Source organism: Triturus cristatus, chromosome 2_1, assembly GCF_964204655.1.
Source record: "Triturus cristatus chromosome 2_1, aTriCri1.1, whole genome shotgun sequence".
Classification (NCBI taxonomy): Eukaryota; Metazoa; Chordata; class Amphibia; order Caudata; family Salamandridae; genus Triturus; species Triturus cristatus.
This window is the reverse complement of record NC_140581.1, coordinates 799,088,384-799,115,930: the sequence shown is the minus strand read 5'-3', so window position 1 is coordinate 799,115,930 and position 27,547 is coordinate 799,088,384. Positions and strand designations below refer to the sequence as shown.

Below are 27,547 nucleotides of genomic sequence, written 5' to 3'. Positions count from 1 at the left end.
CCGAGAGCGTAGAAGACGTAGACTCCAGCCATGCTTCCGAACACGATCGGAAGACGACGATGAGGTGATCTTTGAGGGCGAAGACGTCGTCGAAGAGGTAGGAGACTACAATGAGGCCCTTGGGGCCGAGGAAGATAGCTCCAGCGAAGAGCTAGGCCAACCCGTCGATACGGAGGCCGAGAGACTAAGTCGTCATAAGGCTCAGGTCGAGGGATCGCCTGCGGGCCTTACCCGAGATCAGTCGCATGGTTCTTCGGCCCCGCCTTAAGGCCCGGCCTCGAACATTTCAAAGGAGACATTATTATCGAAGACGACAAGATTCCCTTCAGTGAAACCGAAACCGTCCGTCGCACCGGTTACATCAAAACCGAAAGTGAAACAGGTTGCGATCGGATCGAAGGCCTCGAAGCCCTCCACTCCTTCGACGCCGGCACAGGTCATCGGCACCGAACGCGCCAAACGAGATTTCGGTGCCGAGCTCACTGCGACGGGTCCCGGCGCCGAGCCAAAGAAGAAGGCCCTCGGTCCCCACAAGGCGCCTCGGCCTATGGCACCGAAGATTACGGCCCAACCCACCAAGGTCAAGGTGGTCGACCCGTCTGCGTCGACATCGAAGACGGCGGCGCCTGCCAAATCATCGACTCCGACGAGCGTCGATACCTCCCTTCGGATCGACGACCCAAAGACTGGAAATAAGTCGGATGCCGCTTCGACGCCTACCTCTAAGGTGCCGATCGGTTCCAAGGCGCTATCCGCGTTCACCTTGCAACAGGTCTCAGCATCGTTGCAACGCATCGGAGACCGGGCAACCCTCCACTCTACGTCGGGTCCCGAAACGCACAAGGCCGCAAAATCACACTCTGCGCCGGCGCACATCACATTTGGATTGCCGCCACCCACGGCACCGAAATTGTTCGCAATTCGGACACGTGTCCGCCAAACACAGTCACTATCCACTGGGCAAACCGATATCGAGCCTTCACAGGCACACTTTATCGACGCCGACACTGGTAGGTTGATGCTCCGCAAGCGGAAAATCACGCCAGAGAAGGGCTTGGACTCATACAAAATTCCTCTGAAACACAAATTGCCGGCAGGTTCCGCACCAGTGCTTCATGAACACTTTCAACCCTTCCTTCAGGACCCGCCGTCCTTTTCTCCTACGCGTTCAGAGGCAGACGCAGGAGAGGACTATATAGGGGATGATACCACCTACCCTGGGGATATCGATCCTGATGATCACTTGCAAGACCCAGATCAGGCATGGGATGACCCCACCGACCAGGGTAATGCACCAGATACTCCTGACACGCAGCTTTACAATATAAAGACATCTCCCACAGAGGACACTGCTGCCTTTAATGCCCTCATAGAACGGGCTGCTGCCAATCATGGAGTGGAACTCCATTCTGACACTGTAGAAGAAGATTTCTTAGTGGACACTTTCGCCTCCTCTGAGAAAACCGTCAAAACTCTGCCAATGTTGAAGGGAGTTCTAAAACCTGCAAAAGACATTTTTAAAGAAACAACCAGGGGCTTTAGACTCCATGGTTGTTGCTAATGCTCGCAAACGAGCCCATTCACAAACAACGGGTGATGCTCCTCCCCCCGACAAGGAGTCCAAAGTGCTGGAGACATCAGGCAAAAGGATAGCAGCGCAAGCGGCAAACATCTGGCGCATTGCCAACACACAGGCACTCCTGACCAGTTATGATAGGTCCCACTACGACACACTAGAATCACTGCTACAACATTTGCCAGATGAATACAAAGAGGCAGCGGAGCTCCTTATCAGAGAGGGACAACTCCTTACAAATGCGTCCATCAAATGCGCACTGGATGCAGCCGAAACTGCAGCAAGGGCGATAAACACGAGCGTCATGTTGAGGAGGCACGCATGGTTGAGAATCTCAGGCTTCAAGCCTGAGATTCAGAACAATATCTTAAATCAACAGGTCAACCCAGACTATTTATTTGGCCCTGAAGTTGACACTACCCTCGAAAAAATTAAGAAAGACACAAACTGCAAAATCAATGGGGGCTCTGCAGTCGCAGCAGTTTCGTAGTGGCTCCTTTTGTCGCCCCGGGAATAGAGGAGCAGCTAGAGGTCAGGGGTCCCAGCAGCAGTACAATAAAGGGGGCACGCAAAGTAACTATGATAAAACCACTAGAGGTGGTTATCGTGGATCCAGCACCAAAGGCAGAGGACGTGGTTACGGCAACACCAGGTCCTCCCCCAAAAACAAACAGTGACGCCTTCTCCCTGCCCCCCGACCACATAACACCTGTCGGGGGGAGACTCCAGCAGTTCCTGTCAGTCTGGAAAACCATCACCACAGACAGGTGGGTCAGGGACATTATCCAGTACGGTTACTGTCTAGAATTAACGTCCACTCCACCCAACATACCGCCAAAGCACCGTCCAATGTCCGTAGAGCACTTGGCATTATTGCAGCAGGAGGACTAAGTATGCTGCAAAAAGGTGCAATAGAAGTCGTGCCCGTCAACCAACAGGGGACAGGGGTGTACTCTTGTACTTCTTAATCCCAAAAAAGGACGGTTCTCTCAGACCTATACTAGACCTGAGACCCCTCAACCACTACATTCTATCAGAGCATTTCCATATGCTCACCCTACAGCAGGTTCTCCCGCTCCTCAGTCAGGGAGACTTTCTTGCCACACTGGACTTGAAAGATGCGTATTTCCACATACCCATACACCCATCGCACAGAAAATATCTCAGGTTCACTATTCAGGGGCATCACTATCAGTTCAAAGTTCTCCCCTTCGGAGTAACGACGGCACCCAGGGTCTTTACCAAGTGCCTAGCGACAGTGGCTGCACATCTACGGAGACAGCACATTCACGTCTTCCCTTACCTGGACGACTGGCTTGTTCAGGCAAAGTCAGCCCAGCAATGTGCCAGCCACATGTCCCTCACCATTCACCTTCTTCACAGTCTGGGATTCTCACTAAATTACCCAAAATCACATCTTCAACCCGCACACGTACGACAGTACCTGGGCGCAACCATAAACACTCTGACAGCCACAGCTCAGCCAAATTTAGTGAGGATCAACAGCATGCAACTGCTGATCACAAAGTTCAAACCTCAACACTCCCTTCCAGCGCGAGTGTTTATGCAGTTGATAGGCATGATGGCCTCCTGCATTTTCATAGTCCCGCACGCGAGACTACATATGTGCCCGCTTCAGGAGTGCTTAGCACGTCAATGGAATCAGGCTCACGGACAATTAAAAGACCTAGTGTTGGTGAGCGGTCGGGCATACAACTCTGCATTGGTGGAATCCACAAAACCTTTGCAAGGGCCGACCGTTCCAAGAGCCTGTTCCGCAAATAATACGGACAGCGGACGCCTCTCTCCAGGGATGGGGAGCTCATGTACTCAATTACACAGTGCAGGGACTATGGACGACACAGCAAAAGAAGATGCACATCAACATTCTGGAACTGATGGCAATCTTCCTAGCCATGAAGGCATTCAAAGTACACTTGTGCAACAAAGTCCTGTTGATCCGGCACGCAAACTGCGACAACACTCACTGACACTCATCCTAGTTGCTCCCACATGGGCACGCCAACCATGGTACACCACCTTTCTAGAACTTTCCGTGGTGCCGCATCAAAGGCTGCGGATCACACCCGCACTTTTAACGCAGAACCATGGCGAAATTCAGCACCCAGATCCGCAACAGCTGAACCTGGCAATCTGGCTCCTGAGGTCTTAGAGTTTGGCTACCTAAACCTGCCACCTGAATGTATGGATATCATCAAGGAGGCCAGAAGACCCACAACCAGAGCTTGCTATGCGGCTAAATGGAAAAGGTTTGTCATTTACTGCAACAACAATGACATTAACCCACTGGACGCATCCATTCAAAACATCATTTGTTACCTCTTACACTTATACCGATGCAATCTGGCATACAACTCCATACGTATACATTTAACCGCGATAGCAGCCTATCTTCAAAACAGGCAGCACCTCTTTATTCAGAGTGCCTGCCATCAAAGCCTTCTTAGAGGGACTCAAACGAGTAATTCCCCCAAGACACCCACCGGCACCAGTGTGGAACCTCAATGTGGTCCTCACCAGATTAATGGGTCCACCTTTTGAACCTCTCCATTCATGTGAGATTCAATTCCTCACCTGGAAAGTAGCTTTCTTAGTGGCAATCACTTCGTTAAGAAGAGTTAGTGAACTCCAGGCACTAACCATTCAAGAGCCATTCATACAGGTTCACGCAAACAAGAGTCGTACTACGTACCAACCCCAAATTCATGCCTAAAGTGATATCGCAGTTCCGCATGAATCAGACTATTGAACTGCCTGTTTTCTTTCCAAGTCCACAAAATGTCGCAGAGAGAATGCTCCATACACTAGATGTAAAGAGGGCCCTCATGTACTATATAGACAGAACAAAGGATTTTAGGAAAACAAAACAACTTTTCGTTGCCTTTTCTCCACAACACAAGGGCAACGCCATTTCCAAAGCCGGGATAGCCAGATGGATCGTTAAATGTATTCAAATTTGCTATCAAAAAGCTAAACGCACATTAACGATTCTCCCGCGAGCCCACTCAACACGAAAGCTATGGGCGTCCATGGCTTTCCTAGGAAACATTCCTTTACAGGAAATATGTAGAGCAGCCACATGGTCCACTATACATACATTTACCAAACACTACTGTGTAGATGTACACTCAAAACAGCAGGCAGCTGTAGGACAGGCTGTTCTCAAAACTCTTTTTCAGACTGCTGCAGCTGGCACGGGCAGCCGCCGCTAATGGAGGGACTGCTATATAATCTATGCACAGATATAAATTCAGCAGCCCACATGCCTCGAACTGAATATGCTACTTACCAGTATGCATCTGTTCTTGGCATGTAGGGCTGCTGACATTCATATCGCCCACCCTCCTCCCCGGCGCCTGTAGCGGCTGCAGCACTCAGAATTACTGTATAGTATGGTCATCACTTACTGTATCTACTCCATCCCTGCCACAATGGCGAAAAACAATCTAAGGATGGAGAGGATGCCCATGCGCACTGTAGTCCAGGGGAGGAGCCACCTATCTCGTGATACTTCGAAGACTCTTCCAGGACAACAATGTGCAATCATCCGGACCCAACACTAGGCGGCGATCTATGCACAGATATGAATGTCAGCAGCCCTACATGCCAAGAACAGATGCATACTGGTAAGTAGCATATTCAATACCAAACTTGTGATTTCCAAAGCTGTGCCACCAAGAAACACATCCGCCCTCTGACCTCCGGATCAACACAGTGAATCTGGCAATCATGGTGAACAGGTGAAAGGCATACCCCTGAACTTGACTCCAGTCTTACGGGAAGGCACCTGTTTCTTCTGCAAGGGCATGCGGTCGCCAGCTGAAAAAAAACAAGGAAGCTGGTAATTGAGGCAAAACGCAAAAAGATCCACTTGACTGGGACCCCACCGGACCATCAGGCTGTGAAATGACGATGGTCCAGCCTCCAAGAACTGTAGTCCCGTAGGTGCCTGGATTGCCAATCCTCAGTCTGATTGACTTTCCCCAGCAGATTTTCCGCCTTGATGGACAACTTGTGAACCCGGCAGCAGTTCCAGAAGTCCCTGGCCAAGTCTGCCAGTTACTTGTATTTTGTTCCCCCTAGAAGGTTGATATATCTCACCGCGGAGATGTTGTCCATCTCCAGCAAGATGGGGCATGAGATGAACCACTAAGGATCCGGCCAGGATCAATCACCTGTTACAGGGTTGATCTGAAGATGGCCCTCCCATTTCAGGTCTGCAAATGCTCGAGCCACCAGCGAAGCTCTGCGTGCACTTCTGGAGAAAGTGAAATCTCCTGCGTGTACGTCCGGCCCGCCGTAAATGCTGTGCCTTCAGGTGCTGTAAAGCCTGGTAGTGTGATGGACCCAGAAAGATCAATTGGATCAAACACGATAGAAGGCCAACAATCTGGGAGCATTTCTCTCGCCAAGGTACGGCGTAACTCCCTGCGAATCAAGGTATATTATTTTTGGGTAACTTGTGTCATTGGTCCACCGTGTTGAACTCGAACCCCAGAAAAATCATTTGTTTTTCTTGTACAAAGTCTGACCTTTGAACGTTCAAAATAAAACCCAAGTCCTGTAGCAAGGATTGAGTCATCTGGGGTTGCAAGAGTAAAGTCCATTTCTCCTGGTGCATCAAAAGGATGTCGCCCAGGTACACAATGAGCAGCACATGCCCACAGCCATTCCATAACTCAACACCTTGATGAAGCACCAAGGTGCTGAGTACAGACCAAACCGTAGGCAAGTGGATTTGAAGATCTGATTTTCTCACTGGAATTAAAGAAACCTCCTGTCTGGAGGAAATATCTGTATGGTAGGCGTCCTTAGGTGGAGCCGTACCAGCCAGTTGTTGGGCAACAAGACGTCTCTTAGGAGGTGAATGCCCTCCATTTTGAATGGTGATATGCCACCCATTGATTAAGATCCTATTGATTTATTACTGGTCTGAACCCTTTGTCCTTTTTATTGACCAGAAGAATATTGCTCAGAAATCCCCTGGGATGGAGAACAAACAACGATGGCACCTCTCTGTAGAAGGTCTTGCACTTCATTGTTTACCACCTTTGTCCCTTCTCATGAGAAGACTAAAGGACTGGATTTGGAATGTTGATGTGGTGTCCCGTAGAAATCTCTATGAAACCCTTTCACTGTTTGGAGCACTCCAGCGTCCCCTGTCGTTGATGCCCCCTTGTGGCTGAACCATTGCACTAATCCCCCCCCACCCCCCAAAACCCAGGGCAGGAAAAAAGGGGTACTCTTACCGATGGTGCTGCCTGGCGCATTGCTTGCTCCGCAGAAGTTTCATTTTCTGATGCGTCCTCTGCCATGACCTCTTGGGAGGTAGACCCCTCCAAAATGTCTGTGATCTTGCCACTGAAGAGCACGCTTCGTCTGGAGCTTGTGGAGGATGGAGTTGTAGGAGTGGCCAAAGAAGTGCTCCCTACCACTTCCAGCCGTGCAAAACATTTGCTGGCTAAAGACCGCCTTAATGGACTGTTGGGCCTTGTCCAGAGATGAAAACATGTTAACGAAATGTGACAACTCCTTTATGAACGGCTCACCAAAGAGGCCCCCGCTTGCAACAAGGACAGCATCGGTGGGGGCCAATTCACCTAGACTGGGCTCTATTTTAATCAACAAGGAGCGCCTACACTCTGTTTACAATGCGCAGTTTACATTTCCTAGGAAACATTGGGCCCTCTGAGCCCATCTCGATAGAATTGTGGGATCAATCATGTGGCCTGACTCCCTGGCATCTTCTGCTGTGTCTAAAAGTTTTTTGTCAGAGGACCCAGAACATCCCAGATCTTATCTTGGCAGGACTGCTAGGAGCAGCCCAAACCCTTCTTAGGGTCTTTAATGAATTTGTTGATAAATGTTGCCATTTGTGCGTCTAGTACTTACTACCTTATTTGCCAGGGTGGGCCGGGTCACTCCACTTTCAGATGACCTCGGACCTCCTGGTCCATGAGTTTCCTGATACGGCAGGCCACATAAGCTACATTTGGCGCCGGGATCCAGTCTGTGGAGCAAGGATGATGCATATCTTCCGGGTTCAGCATGACCTGTATATCCGTGGAGTCTTAGTTATGAGAAACTTCCAGTCAGGGAGGGCTTCTTGGCGCCACCCTCCGGTCGTCCGGGTCTTCTCGTGCCTGGTTCGTCACCCGAATACCCATCGAGGTCATCGGTATCGCCCCTGGTGTTGTCATCCACACCCTGCTGGGGGCAGTAATAGTCCTTAGGGGTATCACCCGGTTGGGCATCCTCCTGTGCCTCCTGTCTGTCTAGTCGTCTTTTGAGAAAGGTCTGCCACAGCTTTTCAAAGGCGTCTGATGAGGTAGCAGTCGTACAGGCAGTGGTATTTGGCCTAGCCCTGCCCTTGCACGTCCCTAATGCGCAAGTAGGGGTGTTCCCTCCAACCAAGCAAATTTCCCTCCTGATTCTGGTTGCGTATGGAAAGTTTCTGGGTGATCTGTCAAGCGTGTCGAGAAAAGGGGGTTCGAAATTTGTTTGTTTCCCATATTAATTCCAATAGGACTTTTAGACACAGCTACAGGACAATCTCCTCGCACCTCCATCAGAAATCGCTTGGGATAAAATCCTGTGACGAAGCATGAATCACATAACCTCTTACTAAATTTGGAAATGATGGCATACATACAGAGGGATGTCCTGGTGACTGATGACTTTGCGTCTTCTGAAGCGAAGACATACTACATATTTCATAAATCGTGGTCTCTGTCTTTCTCTGTTGAATGAAAGTTAGTATTTGCTAAAATCTTATTTACTTGGTGTGAGTGTCCGCAGAATCGGCGCTCCTCTAACTTTGCCCTAACAAACCCTTCATCTCAATTGTTAAAAGGTTGTGCATATGGATATTTTGATTCTCTTTTTGTTTAATGTTGATGAACTTTCTTTTGAGCTGAGTTTGCTGCAACATTCTCTACTGTAAGTAAAAAGGTTCCCATTTTGCTGGTGTTTGAGCTGCTAAACTTTGTGTCTCAGTTATGCTTTCAGTTCTCTCTTTATATAGTTTCAAAAGTATATAGTCTTCTCAAGGAAGAATTTCAGTGTCTTAATCTGAGTGTGGAGTGAGTGGACATAGTATTTATGCAACATGGGTCTGCTAATAATGACCATTCCCCTCTTGCTTGTACGTCGGTTGAAGGAAGTGAGCACACATTTATTTTGTGGCTTTTTATGCCAGTTTTGGAATATATTCCACTATGTAATTGTCAGGGTAGGAGTGGCCAAGGCCCTAGAGCGGCAGAGACATGGAGAGAGTGCGGAGCTTTGGACCCATGGCACCATGCGAAAAGCATTCATAATAGCAGAAGCAGAGTCCCCCACAGCTGCTTCCTGGGACACTTAACACGGCGTTCTCAGGGCATGTTTTCCCGCTCACATTCCTATTCAATGTGACCATGTCTCTTTACCGTGTGACTGTGAGATGAGTGTTAAAGCTGCGTCACACGGTAGCACAGTGTGAAGTGACTGGTCTGTGTTCAAGCATAAAATACGTTGGCAAATGTATTTGCTACCCAATACTGGTTAATGCAGTTTTCTGTTTCTAGACATTTAGTGAAGTGTTGCACTAGTGATTTTCACAACAGCCGCTTTTGAAAGACAACTCCAAGCATAAACTGAAATGCTTATTTACACCGGAATGTATATTTATAATGCACAGGTTATTAGGATTTTTGAAATTGATCTTATCTGTGGCACTGATTAATTGTTCCATAGGATACAATAGAATGTCCTGTACATGTCATGAGATCGGACGTTTGAATGACCTCAACGACTATAATAAACCAACTGTTTAACAAAAACAAAGATAAACAATGTAAACGGTCTTTGCATTTTTAATTATTATTTGTAATGCACGCTACTTCATAGTGTGTTCTACATTTTGAGCAGGGATGCCAAACAAAGCATAAAATTGATGGTGACAAAAACAGTGCACTCTGCACTTCAGTGCAATTTATGCATGTAATATTTAGATAGCATAACCCTGTGTTATGTTTCTTGACGTCATCCCATGAAAATTGCAGCACACACTGTAGAGGTATGTTGTTGTGCACACGCTATAATATTTAAATAGCAAACCTCTCTTTGCATTGGTAGGCTTTTCTATTATCAAACAGTGGTTTTAACCATTTAAGGTTAATTACTGCCTCAGGCCATTGCTGATCCTCCCATCGAGGTCAATTACTGCTCGAGATCAGTCAGTAGCATTACTGCTTTGTGCCATTTAGGTTCATTTGCTTCCTCTGCATAATAATGCTCATTCATTCTTCAAGCCAGTGAGGCATCAAACTTCTTTGGGCCATTATGTTTACGATTTACATAGGCAGATATTGATTCTTGTATTGTCTGTGGCCATTGCTGCAGGGCTGTGTGTATGGGTCTTTCCCGGAGTTTCCATGGAGATCTGCGAGTGTATTGCTCAGCATTTGTGTGTGAAAGTTTGATCTGCGTCATTGTATGGATATTGTTTGTTCATATGTGCGTTTATTATGCAAATTGCAAACCTATTGCCTTTATCAGTGCTTGTTTTATCCAATTGCCTAATTGGCCAAAGGAGTAGATTGAGTGAAATTGTGTGATTTCATGTGCTTTGTCGTAGAAATCCCCTAAACTGAAGAGACCTCACAAGTTTCGCCTGTGTTTGCTGGAGATCAATTTATTTTATTTCAAAATGTTTGTGAATAGATATCCATATAATAGATTTTTTAATTTGAAATAACAAAGAAATACAAATTGCTATTCTTTACTTCTCATGAACCTGTTTTCAAGGTATCTTCCCTATTACAGTCACTTGGATTAAAGCATACAAAACAATAAAATAAAAAAAACATTGATCTTCAGTGAGTGAAGAATTTTCAGGTTTTGTGGTTTCCTTTCTTACTGCAAGTAATGTCTTTACGGACATGTAAAATATATTTTGGAATTTCTATTGCTTTTTTAGGTCTCTCCTGACCCTGCGCATGCGCTGGTCTGGCGAGACTTATTGAGAGGGCTCCAAAAAGGGCTACCAGGCCAGCCTAGAGCTACAGTGCATGTGCGCGCGCTGCGATTACTTTCACTTTCACGGCCGCAAGGCCGCTTTGATGTTTGATCGCGATCGCAACCACTTTCCCGGCCGCATGGCTGCTTGGCATTGCCAATAGGTCTCGCTTTTGAGACCTTATAAGTATTTAGTTATGCAACTGTTGCATGGCTAAACACTTACAAGGTCCCACAGGCGAGACCTATTGGCTATGACAATGCTTGTTTATATTGCACTGCCAAAGAGTTGGCGTGAAATTTCAAGTCTATGCAGACGACTCGCAAATCTGAATTTTGCTAACAGAGTTGTGATCAGGATTGCAGTATCACATGCTTCTGTGTTGCTTATACCATTCATTGTTAGTTCTAGCAGACATGCAAGTTACAGTTCTCGTCTAAAAATCCCCTATCTTTGTGAGAAATCGTTTTTATTGTTAAACCAAATATTATCTGCAATTAAACTCTAGTTGATATGCCATTGTATTACCTCATTATGCAATGATTCATATTATCATTGTAGTGTTAAGTAACCTATGATGTTGCACTATAGAATTTGAGTTGGTGGGTGGTATACTGGGATATGTATTTTTTTTAATTAATGGATTTATTTATTGGGAGGTTTTGTGCAGCGCTACGCATCTCCTACCAGATCATTCTAATATTTTCATGTTTTTTTGGCTTGTCTGTAAAGCTCCTTACTAGCTGCATGTTCTTGCTTGTCTCTAAATTCTTCACAATAAAATATATATTATTCATTTTTATTTTCAGTGATCTGCATTGTAAATTGTTCATCCTGCATAGCTAGAATGTGGTGATTGGTGATGGCGCCTTGAAGAGTATCCGAAGGTTCCCAGGTGACGAAGCCTGCCAGGTTGGAAGAGTTATATATTGACCCTAGTCCAGCAGCTTAGCTGCTCACTTACATACAGATGAATGAAGACTGCATTTGGAAAGGCAGGTCCACGTTCCAGAGCTGATTCAGGTGAGAGGCCTCAATCTACTACCATCCACAGGCACACTTATTTGCACGGGCAGATAAGAGTTACTTTACACTGAAAGCTCCCTGTTTGTCTCATCAAAACTCAAAGTTGTGTCAAACACTTGAAATAATTGGATTCATTGAAGAAAGGTTATAATGTCAGGGTGCTCAAGAGATACACTTACAAATCATTGCATCAAAAATTTCATTTGATTTTATAGAGTTTTGGATCACCCACTTTACTGTATAAAATTAAATACAGTGCAGGTGAAGATTAGTAAATATTACTGAGAAAAACAAGACCAAGATTAGACAGATGAAATGTGGCTTATTTTGAAAGCGAAAATGTAAGGCGTGTGAATTGGAGAATATGGAAGAAGATGACACTATATAAAAAGGTATTCCCCTGTTAATTTAAGGTCCAAGAGGGGGGAAAGAATTGAGAATATTGGGTTGTATGCCTCTTAACCGACCTATCTTATTTTAGTGGGTAGAAAAATCTCAAAAATCAATATAACAAACACCACAATGTTCCCCATAAATACAATGTCTTTACAACATAGATGCTTTTTCTTTGTTTTTATTATTTAGTCAGAAGTAAAACATAGTTTTTTTTGTATCAAAAATATATATTCATATAGCATTTTCAATTTTTCTTTTTTGTTTTGTGATTTACATAAATTATAAAGAAACATGAATATACGTGGTCAATAAATGTGAACACCAATTGGATTATTATCAAAAGCAAAACAATGCTTAAATAATTGGCAGTGCCCCTCAGAGAACAACAAAAAATATATACATAAACATCTTGCTAACTAATCTCGCATACCAACATCCATACCACATGCCACAAAATATACAAAAAGAAGATTATAAAACATATATATTGCAACTGGAAAGGTCTTCTTTTGATTATTGTTGTCAACGTATTATTCTGCTGACATTTTTCTCAGACTGAATTTCTTTTTTCCATTCGGTTTAAGTTGATCCATAGGAGTTTATTTTCCAGTTGTGAGATAGTTGGTCTGGTCTACGTACGTTTCGGTGATAGAATTATTAAGATCACCTTCCTCAGGACCATCAAAGAATTAAAACCGTAGAGGGGCTACTTTTATTCTGAAAATGCAAAACCACTGTATGTCAGATATGGGGAACATTGAGATACTTAATGTATTCTTTAAAACGACTGTTATTGTGTATTTCTTCTAGTGAGCTGGTACATGCAAGTCTCAGGAGGCAAAGGAGAGAGAACCATTTGAAGTGAGGAAATGGAAAATTCTATATAGCCCTACTACAGAGTGACGAAATGTGCAATTGATTATGAAGATAGCCATAAGGATCTTGTGATGTGCCTATAAATTAGAACAAGAAAAGAGCCAATCACCTTATGTTCGAAATAGGAAAGCAAGATTAACTCCGGAATACCTGTTTCAACATAGAATATATGCATAGTTGAATCGCTGTACTAGGTCCTCTATGGTAGCTATTTAGTAAAGTTAGAGCCGTTGTTTGCACACTCTGCAGTAGGCTAGAGAGGGGAATAAAAAGACTGATTGGGAAAAGGATCTTATGAGACAGATAAGTTCTGCTAAAAAAAGCGGGGTAAGTATTGTCTCTTACTATGCCTGCTTGGAAGTATGCAGAGTCAGGAAGTCTTGTTATGGTTAAATTTTGTCCTGTATGACCCGTATTAACCTTGCACATATGGTATCTCTTAAATAAGAGTATAGCTACAAAGGAAAAACATATAGGGAAAGGTCCGTATGTGCTTTAACATTTATCATTGGCTGTGTACAACAAAGTCTATTATTGTTCTTACCTCTTAGCGGAGTGCAAAACGCCAAACAAGAGGGTTGTCTATTTTGTATTGGGGTGTCTGTTGTCCATGTTTACCTCATACGTGATGTTCGAAGTATTAGTTCTAGAAGATAGATTTAGTAGCATTACAAAAAATGTTTCAGTTGGTTTTCCTACCTTATTTCGACGGTAACACACTCAAGATTGGAGATAAATGTTTTGGAAAATTTCTGACAAAGAAAATCTCTTTATCTTTTCAAGTAAGTTATTTGATTCTCAGCTTGCCTAAATATTAGCTGTTTCTGTGTGGCCATCGTTGATGTTCTGTTAAGATAATATATACCTGGAAGAAGATGAGGCATTTCAGTTTTTTTATGAGCAAGGAGAGAAAATTGTCAGAACAAAGTCTGAGAACAAGCAGGGTGGGTAAGATTATTAGGGTCTTTAGAGTAGATGATCAGGCGACCGACTCAAACTTTGAAAAACCATGGAGGGGGGATAGAGAAGGGGAAACCGTGAATGCATAATTAAGATTATGGTAAATCTGCTGGATGCATACACAACTCCGAAGGAAGCCAGTGAATGTGCAGGACAGGCGACAATAAAGTCTGATAATAGCATTAAAAGTAGATTGGACAGGGAGCCTGAATAAGGTAGATAAACGAACCGTAGTTCAAGGCAGAAACTATCATGGAGATATTAGAATGTATTTAACGGGGAAAATTAGAAAATGGCAGGCTTTCTTTTCAAAAGTTATAGAGTTGAATCAGTAGGAATGTGTAGTAGCGAAAATGTATGACGAAGCAAGAAAAGATTACTTGAAGATAAAGCTGAGTTTGTAAATTTACGATGATGGGACAAGAGAACAAGGAGTTGAAATAAATGGAAGGCTCCTCATTATGGGGAGTAAGCAGGTGAAACAGAACAGTTTTTTCATTTTGGAGGAGTTGATTTGAGGGAATAAATGACTATCCAGATCTAGAAAGAGGTTAGTGTTTCAGAGAGAAAGATCCTCGAAGAGGAGATCCTTGAAGTTAAAAGAGCCAAAGGGCTGAGAATCATCAGTGTAAAGACAGGAGAAACCAAAAGAGGTGATAACTGAGGAAAGATGAAACTCAAAATAAGTTCTCCTTGAACTGGAGCCTCTGAAGTTTCCTATGTTAAAGAAATGGCAAAGTGTGCAGTCCACACAGGAGACTATTTTGGAGTGACTAGTAAGATAACCATGCATGGCCATTGACACAACATGTAGAAAGTGTGACAAAAAGAAATCGAGCTATCCTTCGCATAAAGGTAGGAGAAAGATTGGGAATGGAAAAAAAGAGTTATTTAGCTTCGCTGGCAGACATCTGCAAAATAAAAACAGAGAGAAGAGCCTTCTCAGTGGAGTGCATGGGATGAAATCCCAATTTAAGGGTAGAATGTATCTTATTTTTAGAGGAAAAGAATTGGTTCAAAACAAGTTCTGGAGGACAAACGAGAAAAGGTAGGAGAGAGATTGGGTTAGAATTAAAAGGTTCAGAAGTCGTTAAGAGTGTGCTTGTTTTGAATAGGTGCAGAAGGAGCATGTTGTGAAGTAAGTATTGTATTGGTGTTAGTGTTGTTTAGACAATTCCTGTCACTTGCCTGGACCAAAGCTATTGCTGGAATTAGCAAGTAACTGCTAGGTTGGTTGGTGAAGCTTGATCTCTCCACTAATGTGTTGTCCTCCTGAGGCAAATAGAATTTTGGAAATAAACTATTATTCTTACAAAGCATATTTTAAAAACAAGCACACTTTGAAGATAATGTGAAAAATATAAAACCTAGTGCGTTAGCGTAAATGGTAAAAGTAATCATGTCCATAGGAAATTAAACAAAATTATTGTTTTTAATAAAGTCACTTACCATCCGTCAAAAAAAATTTCATTCAGTAAATGCGTGAGTTCACAGCCTACACCCTCATTTCTGTCACCTTTGTGCTGATGCATCTCACCAGGGCCACCCTTGGGTTCCCACTGGTAATCATCATCAGCAATAAATAGTATATTTTTATGCAGGGTTATGTTGTGAAGCATATAACTTAACGCAACAGTCTTGAAGGCTGTCCCAGGACAGTTGAGGAGAGCACATCTAATCTTGTCAAGGCACCTTAACTTCCCTTCAGGAGCCCGAAAGCCTGCTTCTCAGGACAACTTGTTCTCACATGGGCTTCATTGACGTGGACTTCTCCTGGAATTGTTGGGTTTCTCTTTGGTGTTGAAAACAATGTGATAGTAATTTTAATGCATGATTAATTAAAATCTTTACAATCTTTTGGTCTGAAGTAAGCAAATACTTTTTGATCATGATTAGACAAATGCATTAAAATAGTGTGAAAACAATTTATAGAATAATCTAAAATGGGGTTGCGGCTTATTGCATGCGTACATGGCTGTTAAGTGCTTAGTCGATTAGTAAAGTGCTAGACTTGAATATTGCAAAGTGCTTATGGATAATAAATTGCTGATTAAGAAAAGTAATGTAAAATGTCTACCAAAGTTTTTGTACACACGGAGCAACGATCAGTATATGGTGGTTTGGTAGCAGAACACAACCCTTCTCGGACGTTTTGGTCTCATGGCCGTGCCATTGCCAAAACTGCAAGCATTGTAATATTTCTGAAAAGTGTTGCACGTTGTTTAGCTGCCCTAAAGGTGTCTTGGTATGCAAACAGTGCTTATGCAATCTGTGGTCTCGACACATTTCGGCAGTGGCAGCTCCTTTCCAGAGTTATCCTTTCCATGCACAGTCTGTCATACCTGGTTCGCCTCCAATTGTGCTTGTATGATGCTGATGCATTTGCCAAATTTGACCAACTCTGTGATCGTAGATGCAAGATTCCTTTCCTCACTACAGTTTCGAATTCCATTCGTTTGAAAAAGGGATTTTTAACAAGGTATTTCGAGAATGTAAAACCACCCGACATCCGCAAAGATGGTTAAAGACCTCTATCTTATAGGTGCAGAGTCTGCCGTTGTTGGTTTTCGAGAGAGAGGTCCATTTGCAGTTTTGATCTTCAATCTGTAGTCCCATCAGCCTTGCGATCATTATTTGCTTCAGGCAGCTTTTCCGGAGTGGGCAGTGGAGGTATGGCTGCAGGCGGAGGCATTGTGACTCCGTGTTAGTGTATGTTTTTTCTAAAGATCGTAATAGCCAGAGTTCTTAAGTTTCCCCACATCGCATATTTCGAAAGTGTCCTTGTCTGCTTTTTAAAAATTGTTTTAAATGCTGCATACGAATGGTGAAGCTTGTTTAACTCCCATCTGGTCTATTTCGAGAGAGGCAATTGATCTTTGATGGTAATCTGACCAAGGATTCTTCCCCGATTTTAAAGATATTCTGAAGCACCGCTTTCAAGGCCATAGGTGGCACTTTTATAATCCTGTAATAACTGTTAAGGAAGGCCGCCATGCAGGCCTATGATTTGGCCCTCTCACCCAAATTCCAGCGGAACCAGGCATCTACGTATGTATGATGGTAATCTGGAAACTCTTATAAACTTTAAGCCAGATATGATTTGTAGCCATATTTAATAGTCAGGAAGAGTGTTGTTCCTCTTGCAAGTCTTATTGGGTCTGTAGAGGCGTGTTCAAGAGATTATTACATACTCTGCCTTTACTTCTAGGCGCCTCATGTGTTTTTGCTCCTCCCTTTGACAATAGCCAGACACCCAAATAAGTTGTGTTTCAGCGCTTTGGATCTTAGTGGACCCAGACCCTAAGCGTGATTTATTTTCTTATATGGTCTGCCAAAGGTTACGACTTTAGTCTTTGTGCTGTTTGCCACCATTTTGTTGGCCAAGTTATATTTGTGAAGGGCGTTGAGGGATTTCTGAATCCATGTTCTGCTATTGTTCAAGAGTTCAATTTCATCTGCATATTGTAATATCTTGACTTTAAATCCACTTTTTAGTGGGATTAAGTTGACCTATTTGTCGGCAATGTAGAAATTAAATTCTTCAAGCCATTATCTGTCAAAATGTTCCTAGTTACCACAGTCTGCGAAGCTTGACCCTCACCATGGTAGAGGTATATAATAATATGATTGCCTGCAAGAAATTATTTGCAATGCCTCACCCTATGTGTTCCCTCCACAACTTGTCCCGGTCTACTGAGTCGAGCATAGCCTAATAAGCGACAAAGCACACATAGAGGACGAACTGCTTCTGTTATTCGAATATGAATTTACCTTGAAAAAATGAAAGACGAGGCATTTGACAAAACGAAAACAGTTGGTTTCATTAAACACAGCGGCCTGAAGAACAGGAAACGGAGTCGGTGTCTGAAGACTCAGAGCACATTGGTTTCGGCTATCTTTTTATCCATTACATGAAAAGTCATACAACAACTTGTGCATTTGTCACAGGCCATAAATCTGGTCATTTGATAAGAAGCGCAGGTGGGTCTCTACCTTGAGTGGACACAATGTGGGGCCAGTGGGTGCGTGTCCAGATGTCTGGCATGGGAAGTGCGTGACCACTGCATGTAGTGTGCATGCTGTGTTCTGATTGGCTGAGTATTCCTAACCTAGTGTGGCATCCGACTTCATGGTGTTTTGGGAACGCGCAGCCCTCTGGCCAAAAAATGTTTTATTGGGGCCAATCTCCTAAGTCTAGTTGCTGCCTATCTGCGGGATCGATCTGGGTTTTCCTATTTGAATATTTGCCTAAGGGTTACGTGTCACCCCACCTGTGATCTGTCAATCAGTTGCTTTAGTCCTAGGACGCTGGGCCTGCCTGAACACGTATATTTGACTCTGGGTTGATGGGGAGGTCATATCAGGTGGATTTGACAACAGCGATGTAACTTTGTTGTTATTAGTACATATATCATGGCGTAAAGTACATGTATCATGGCGTACATCAACATTGTATTTATCAGTCAAAGATTCTTTATTCGGCTAATAAAAGCCATAAAAGCACAAAAATAAAATAAGTGTACCAACAACAGTTATTTAAATAAGACATAAAAAGGGCCATAAATACATAACAAATACAATTTACTATATAAGTTTTACTAAAACCATATTTACAAAAAGGGTGAAATATTATTAGAGATGCATACAATGACAGTTCAGCTTGTAAAACTCATCAGATAAAGTACTTGTAGAGTTCATCAGATAAAGTGCAAATTTAGCTAGACAGAAAGCATCTTTCTCCTGGTTCTTGTGGCACCTGAAAAGAAACTAGTAACCAAAAGCAGACCATGGGCGAGGAAAGAATGTGTAGATATAGTAATACTGGCCTTTTATGCTGGCCTTTTATACTCTCAGCACTCCCCTCCCTGGCCTTTGGTCCCAGCTGGTCTCAGTGGGCCAAGCTGACGAACCTAAACAAATTATTTGTGGTAGACGTGAATTAAGTTGTCAGATAATTGGAATGAAGAAAGTCATGCAAGGTTGTCCGGTATACTGGCCTCTTTACCCAACAATGAACTTTTGAAAATAAATTCCATTTATTGAAAGTGCCAAGCCATGGTTGAGGTGCGTGGTGAAGGAGTAAGGACCGTTGAATGAGAGGAGATGGTTGTGTGGATGGGGGAATCCATGTAGAGGAATTTGATACACTCTGTGGAAGGAATAGAGCGGAGAATTAATAAATAGATTAAAGGTAGGTATAAAGAGAAAGAGGCTATCATGAACAAAAGACATGAAAAATAATAAAAAGAGCAATTTGGGAGATATGGTCAGATTGCCAAGATTGTTTTAACTGCCCAAAAGAAAAACAATATATTCATATATAAGCCCTTTCCTACTCCGGCTGGCTTTCAACCTTCATGTCACAGTAGGGGTTTGAGTGACTTTAAAAGAGTATGGAATAAAAAACCTCTCAATCTATTTGTCTAATCCAGTAAAAAAGCAACCAAAAAAGCGTTTAGATTTCTAGACTTAAGTAACACAATTTTATATTTCTCTTGGCACTCTTCTTTATGAGGATATCGTTCAGATTTTGAGAGCCTGAGTTTTGAAAGCTCATGACTTTGTCCAGTTTTTGTAAGAGGAATCCATTCTTTCAAGTTTATAACAGCAAGGTTTTTAGATATTCTCCATCGATGATGAACATGTTATTTTAGAAATCTGAGCTGATCTAAAGTAGTCTAAGTGCTTGTTTGAGTCGTACAGAAAATAAAGTTCTTTTTCAAGTCATTAAGCAAGTAATTGAGCAGCAGAGAATGTTGTTGAATTAGAAAATAAGCGTCAGTATTCTGTCTAGCTGTTCTAGGAGAAATCTAGCTACCATTTTAAATATTGCTCTCACAAACGTTTGCATGGATAAATGAAAAAGCGAAGAGAAATCCAAGGTAAGTAGAAAGTAGTTTATTCTTATATTTGCAGAAGCCCTCTGGCCGCAGGTCCGCCCTCCACGAGATCGCAACTGAATCTTCCGAGATGCAGTTGCTGCTGATGCCATGGAGAAGGAACGCAGCCATGAGCTCCATATGTTATAATACATACAACTGTAAAAAGCACACGGGCTCTGCGTGTTAACAAAATACAAAAGAAAACGTACCTGACCACGCTCGCGATATGGCAGAAAATCACTCGCTTGGCCATGCACATGAGAATGTGAATGACTCCATGCTACATCTTCTTCCCTTTTTTAATAAACACCAAACAGTTACCATTTTAATGTACATACAATATTTAATCCTAGCTGGCATGGAAGGGTTGCTTGTAGCTCTGGAGTAAGTCAGCTCATTAGAGTCAGGTCATCATGTGCTCAAACAGAGGAACCTTCAACAAGAGGATTAGGATCAAGAAAATCTGCTGGAACCGGAGGTTGAGCAACTTCTGAAGACCAAACATAACTTCCCAACAGATCATTTCCCATATTAAACTAACTTTTAGGTTCCAACTTTTTATATTTACTGATGCTGCGTGCCTGTTCAAGTGTTAATTTGATTAAATATCTTTTACTCCATATCTTGTAAGAAAACCGCACGTTTAGGCACTTTTTTTTAACTTGGATAGGTTCAAAGAACATTGATTCCCCACTGTAGGGAAGTTTGATGAGAACCCAGTCATTTTTGTCAAATTCAACACTCTTTACTTCATGGGTAATATTATAATACAGCTTCTATCTCAGTAGAGTAACCTCAACTCTGTTTGACTAAATTGTCCAAATTGCAAAAACAAGATTGATCTTTAGGTAACATCTCCTTTAACTAACCAATCGGGAAGCAGATCTGACTTTGGCGTTCTTTTCCTTAATAATTGAAAAGGAGACGCATCCGTCGTGGAGTGTGGGGTGAGATGATGTCCACACCTTTTCTTTAAGAAAGAAATCAACTTTTACTCCAGTTGCCAATGCGGATTGCACACACACTTTCAAAAATTGGTTTTACTCTTTCAATTAATCTATTGGAAGTTGGAGAATATAACGCTACTTTGAGATGTCTGATGCGCTATTTCTCAACGAACTCCTTCATTTGAGTTGAAACAAAGTGTGTGCCATTGTCAGTTACCAAATCCCTAGGGGGATTCTTCAAAATCAAAAATATTGGATAAGAATTTTGTGACTGCACCAGTGTTTGCATTAGGAATAACATTAAAAAAAAATCAATTTTGTAAAGTCATCAACTAAAACTATTAAAACATTTTTATCAGATGCTAAGAGATGAAATGGACCTGCAAAATCCAGGGATACTTTATACCATGCTTCCTCTGGAAAAAGTACTACGTGCAAAGGTGATTTGTGAGGGGGCCAATATTTGTCAGACAATAGACCTGTATTGCAAGATGAAATCCAGGCTGCAACTTGTGAGTCTAAAGAGAGCCACTAAAAGTATTGCTTCAAATTTTTAGATCTAGCTCCAACACCTAAATACCCACAATGTGCTGCTTGAAATAACTTGTGTCTAACTGCAAGTGGTGGGACAGTCAAATCGTTGCGATAAAGTAAGCCATCCACTATTGATAACTCCCTCGAAACGTGAAAAAGGTCTGAATGGAGCAGGTAAACATCTTTCTTTTGGCCATCCCTTAGTTAAAAAATCCATGACCTGGAATAGGATGCTATCACCTGCAACAGCAGACATCCACTCACTGCGAGAAACCAGATCATGAGTGCTCAAAATATCATCCAAGGTAGCTACCACAGATTTAGCTTCTTCTTTTCCTTCACCAGAATGGGTATCTAGAATAGGCATTCTGGACAAGAAATCTGCTCTGCAATTCTTGCTGCCTGGGATGAACTAAATCCTAAAATTGTACTCATGCAAGCGTGATAACAATCTCACCAACCTAGAAAACTTTTACTAACCCATTACTATGTAGGAGATGAATCATTGGTTTGTAATCCGTGTATAAAATAAAACCCCTCCCCCATAAATAGGTCTTGAATTTTTCAATGGCCCATGAACATGCTGGAGCTTCTATCGAGATTCTGACAATTTGAGATAGCAGGATGCAAAAGCAGTAGTGTGCTCATTATCATTCTGTGAGAGCACAGTATCTATGCCAATTTGACTGATATCAACTGTGACTAGGCATTTTGCACCTGTTTTAAAAGCTGACAGAGCAGGGGTGATAGTGATGTCATTCTTTACTGTATTACACGCTTGGTCAGCAACTTCATCTCAAAGGAACACCGTATTATTTTTTAAAAGATTTCTAAGCGGTTGAACAATGCATACCCCTGAATGAATTTGTCATGATATTCACTCATACCCAAAAAAGACCTAAGTGCTTCTTTGTCCTTGTGAGGGGAAACGTCTTGTATGGCCTGTATGAGAGAAAATGTGGGCTGTATGCCAGTGTCAGAAATGCGATGTCCCAGATAGTCTACTTCATTTGTACAAATTTTGCATTGGTCAGGTTTAAGGGCGATACCTACATTTTTTTTTTTTTTTTTGTTAAATCTTTTTTATTAAAAAAATCAAGAAACAATAATACAATAAAAATAACAAGGCAAAGAAAAAGAGTAGTCATCAAAATAAGCCTATCGTATAGGTTAAACCTCTCAGGCATACGATCACGAAATGCAAAAAAAACAGTACAGATAGGGATACGGCCCGCATTAATATTAAACCTTCAAAGTATTTCATTGCCGACATTGAATGGGGAGTCATCTGTGAAGGGGGTGCACAAGAACCCCCTGCTTTCGTTCCAGGGGCCCCATATTTTAGTCCATTTGCTGGGGCATCCTCTGCTTTCGTATATCGCCTTCTCAGCCTGCATGCACTAGTCCATGTCTTTGGCCCATTCCGTGTGTCGGGGCATGACTATGCCCTTCCACGTCCTGGCTATATTACGTTTTGCTATGGTACAGCCCAAAGAAACCCATAATTGTTCGATATGATTACGATCGGTGACAACCCAACTGTTTAAGAGACAGACTTGAGGTGAGGGTTCAATTGATTTCCCGCATATTCGGGACAGATTGGACATAACCGCGCCTCAATAGTGTTGAATAAGAGGACCGTCCCACCACTGGTGTAAAAAAGTGCCTAAGGAGCCACAACAACGGGGACAAAGTGGGGAGATCACCAGACCCATTTTAACCAGTGCTGTGTTGGTGTAATAAGCTCTGTGAAGTAGTTTAAGTTGTATCAACCTAAAGCGGGACCGGATTGCCACCTCCCTAGGGGATGCCAGGACCTCCCTCCAGTCGTCATCAGGCATATCCCCCATGTCGTCTGACCACCGATACCTACATTTTTTTTTAGATTTCTAATACCTTGGATAGGGTGTTTTTATGCCCTGCTATGGTCTTTGAAAAGATTAGACCATCATCTACATAGGCTTGCGTTCCGGGAATTCCAGTCAGTATGGAATCCATACACACTGGCTGCAAAAGCAAGACCAAATGGGAGCCATAATAATTTGTATGCCCCAAAGGGGGTAATGAAAGTTGTGGGATCTTGCGATTCTGCAGTGAGTGGGATTTGGTGGTATGCAGAGCGGAGGTCCAGGAGTAAAAAAAATAATTGCTCTGCTGATGTTTGACAGCAAATCATTAATCTTAGGCAAAGATGACAGTCAATAACTAGGTTCCTGTTTAAGATGCACAAGTCTGCACATAACCTAATACTGCGATCCCTCTTACGAACTATAACAATGGGACTGCCCTACTCAGAAGAATCCGTCTCCGTAATCACCTGATCTTTCACCAAATTATCTACTAAGGTTTTGAGTTCAGGTCTAATCGATAAGGGTACTGGTCTTCGATTATGCAAAAAAGGAATAACATTTTTCTTCAACTTAATTTTGTTTCGTTCCAATACTTTTGGAGAATACATCAGGAAAAGATTTTAAAATATCTGCTGCAAGGTCATCTTCAGCCTCTTGTATGAAGGCTAAATTCACATCACAAATTCTAACTGGATTGGACGATCCAGGAACCAGCATCAACCCTAATTTCGGCAAGTCTTTCCACCCTAAGATCAGTTTGCCTTTCTTAGCAACATATACTTTGGTGAAAGCCTTTTTGTCCAAACAAGTTAGTTTCCATGAAAAACCCAAGCTTATCAATGTCTTTCCTACCATATGCCTTTGGAAAGGCATCTTTTTATTCCTAACTGTTTAATTAAAGTCCACATCTATTCATATAAAACCTGTGATAAGATGGTGATGGGTGCCCCTGAATCTGCCATCATGTCTAGCTTAGTGATACCTATATACGCAATACATATGGGTCCCTTGATTGGAATGGTCTCAGTTGTGTCTACATCAATGGTGAGTATAACTCTGGAGAAGTCCTGTGAGCAATCTTCCTTAATAGAATCAATATCCACAGATCCTATACTGGAGATGCCTGCACTACTCCTACATACACCCTGAATATGACCCATCTTATGAGATTTAGTATACTTCTTATCAATAGCAGGACAAACAGGGTTGTTGCTAAGATGAGTCTTAGAGCCACACCTGTAGCAAAAATAATTGTTCTTACCAAAACTCTTGTTATTTTTAGACCTGAAAGAAAAAGCGTTAATAGATTCAAAAACCTGAACAGTATTAATGGGTTGGCTCAAGACATCAGAAGAAATAAATCTACTGGAAATTATGGAACGTTCAATTGCTTTTGCCATGTCATGTCAATTACTTCTGTCACTGCTGAATCCCTGAATGAAAGAAGACGTTCTTGAATCTTTGAGTTACATCCAAAGACAAATTGGTCCCTAATTAATACATCAACGGTCAATCCAAAGTTGCATTTGGCTGCCAGGATCCTGACCGCAGAGATGTATTCCTTAACAGGCCCATCTGGAGATTGTTTCTTCCTGTTGAAGTTAAACCTTTCTAATAAAACACCTGGCTGTTATGCAAATGTGTTTTTCATTCTTGAAGTTGTCGCTAGATATTCCTTGCAGCCCTCACCGTCTTCTAGGGGTGGGATTGACGGTAAACTGTCAAACTTGTTGACCCTCAACCCCAAAATTGCTGTACAGAATTGCCTTTTTCCTCTTCGCGTTAAATTTCTCTGCATAATGGCCACCAGATAGTTTGCAAAAGAATTGTGCCGTTTGTCCCAGGGTTGCAAAGGTTTACCTATATTTTGCAAAAATGGTTACATCTGCACGAATTGTTGAAAATTAGACGTCCCTTTCTGTATATATTTTTTTATTTGAGAGCAAACAAAAGGTAGATCTTGGGGTTGTAAGGAATTTATCCTGAAGAAAGGACTTTATACAGTTGCAGTTAATAGAAACGACCTCAAAGTTTAATTTACGTTCTGTAAATAGGTGACAGTACCCAGATTAACAACCTGATTGTACTACAAGTCTTGCCTTAATAAAACTCAAGAATGCAGCCCAATCCAAGATGGCCGCCGAGTAAATTATGAACAGCAGAGCATCTGTAACACGGTCTGAATATGCAAATGGTACTAGCCTCGCGTTGGGAGGTATCGAGGAAGAGTACAAGCAGTCGCTCATGAGCGCTGAATGTAAATTGGAAAGAGGGAGGCAAGTTAGACTCACAGATCCAACAGGGATGAGTCAACTGTCCCTAGCATCCCGGGTGAACATGTAACTTACTGCTGACAGATTGCAAGGCTCGAAGCCACGGAGAATCCAAAACAGGAGAAAACTTCAAGGCACAACGGGCTCCTGCCTGCAACCGCTCGTCGCCAAAATGTTGCGTGCATAAATGAAGGCGCGTACCGAAATCCAGGTTAAGTAGATAGTAGTTTATTCTTATATTTGCAGGAGCCCTCTGGCCGCACGTCTGCCCTCTGAGATCGCAACTGAATCTGCGAGATGCAGTTGCTGATGCCATGGAGAAGGAACGCGGCCATGAGCCCTGTATGTTATAATACATACAAATGTAAACAGCACGCTGACTCCGCATGTCCGCAAAATACAAAAGAAAACATTGTGCCTGACCACGCTTGTGATATGGCAGAACATCACTTGTGTGGTCATGCACGTGAGAATATGAATGACTCCAACACATACTCTCTCACATTCTCTCACACTCACCCTCCTTCTCACTCTCTCACTCTTTTCAGAGCTGTTGGGTGTTTTTTGTATCCATTATGTTCACCTGATGTTAGTTTGATGCTGTCTGAGCTGTGCCTCCTAAGATATGTCTGTCACTGATTACTAATTAAGGAGTTCGGTTTTGAGGACTTTACGGAAAAATATTCTGGCAGATGTCATCTCGCGGAGGGATGTTGGGCCGTGGATGGGTCAGGGGGTGACAGAGAAAGTATTGGGAGATAATGCTCTGCATTTCATTCCTAGTAAGTAAACTCACCGGCATCGATGTAACCAGTCAAGAATGTCCTTTAGAAGGCCAAAAGAGGAGCTTTGATGGTAGTCCTTCTAACCCTTTCATATGATAAGTCAAAATGCATCTGACATGTTGAAACTAGAACAAACGTTACTGAGTAACAGCCTTTATCTGGGGTACTGACGAGAGCCGACCATCGCCTAAAATGTCTGGGCTACAGGTACCATTTAGGCTGTGTCAACAGGTAGGCAACAAATCTGCAGGTCCCATTTAGGCTGTGCAACAGGTAGGCATTCCAAAGTCCGTGCTTCTTAACCCATGACTAGGACGTTAATCTTTTTAGAACATTGAAAAGTTCAGAGCTCCATTGAAGGCAGTGAAGTGCCACTGAGCTGATAATGTTTGATATAGTCCTTCTGCTCCATAAATACAATGTTCATCTTTTTTTTCCTATCCCTTTTTAATTCAGATCGTTCGACCCTAAGTAGATGGAATGTTTTAGTAACCTTATAGCCTTTCTGCCTCAGACTATACCAGTTGTTAAAGGTCCTCTCCCTTGTTGTAGGACCTAGTCTGTGGCTCAGGTTTAGGGCCTTTAGCAACTGGTATGGCCCTCAGCCGTGGGCTATAAGGCTATACTTTCACACTGAAATGTTGAGAGCACCTTTGAAAACAACAGAGTGACTTAAGGCCAATTATAGGTAGTATACTTTCTGCTCCAACATTCCAATGTTTGCCTTTGTTTCTCCCTGTTAATCTTAGCACATTCTACCCTAAGTGGGTGGTGTTATGTATGGGATAAAATACTTTCCACAGTACATTAGAAGGATTTTGCAAGCCGCCACTTAGTTCTGTGACCATATAGTGGAATGAGGTCAAGGCCTTTATAAGGCTGTGGAACTCTAAAAGGATATTGCATGCCACCTCAAAGTGTGTTAGGGGGTATTTTATTTATTATAATGCATGGTCACCCCATCACCTGTCCCATAAACCTCTCAAATCCTTGGTGTCTTCTTGCTTGTTGTAAAATAGATAGAATGGTTGCAAACACGAAGAATAGAAGCCTTTAGTGCACAGTTAAACAGCAAAAAATGGTCAGTAATTTGTTGCAAAAACCTATTCAAATCAGAAAAAAGCAGTAGCTCAGAATGAGTAGTAACGTGCAGAGGTACTTTCTTTCCTACAATGAACTATAGTGTGCCAAATAAGAACCCTATTTAAATAAATCCCATTTTTACTCTTCACTGTTCATTTTAGAAAAACATTTATAAGAATAAAGTGTTTAAACTGCAGCTGTAATGTTGCTCTGTGACTTGCTTTTTACCGAATAATGGGCGTTCTGACATCACAACTCCACTGTAATATAGTGTTCCAGTCTGCATAATTGTCCTATTATAGGTGACTAGAGATGCCACAACTCAACTGTAATAACGAAA

The 27,547-nt window shown here is 42.5% G+C and overlaps 1 protein-coding gene across 5 annotated transcripts in view; it reads left to right on the top strand.

Moving 5' to 3' along the window:
• SPIN1 (spindlin 1) overlaps nt 1-27,547 on the top strand; it is a 268,258-nt gene that overhangs the window by 129,631 nt on the left and 111,080 nt on the right. For all 5 annotated transcript variants that reach the window (XM_085632828.1, XM_085632825.1, XM_085632827.1 and 2 more), the window contains exon 2: nt 11,405-11,618. In XM_085632828.1, coding sequence (XP_085488954.1) covers nt 11,570-11,618 — 49 coding nt within the window. In that variant the 5' untranslated portion in view covers nt 11,405-11,569. The remainder of the gene's footprint in view (nt 1-11,404; nt 11,619-27,547) is intronic.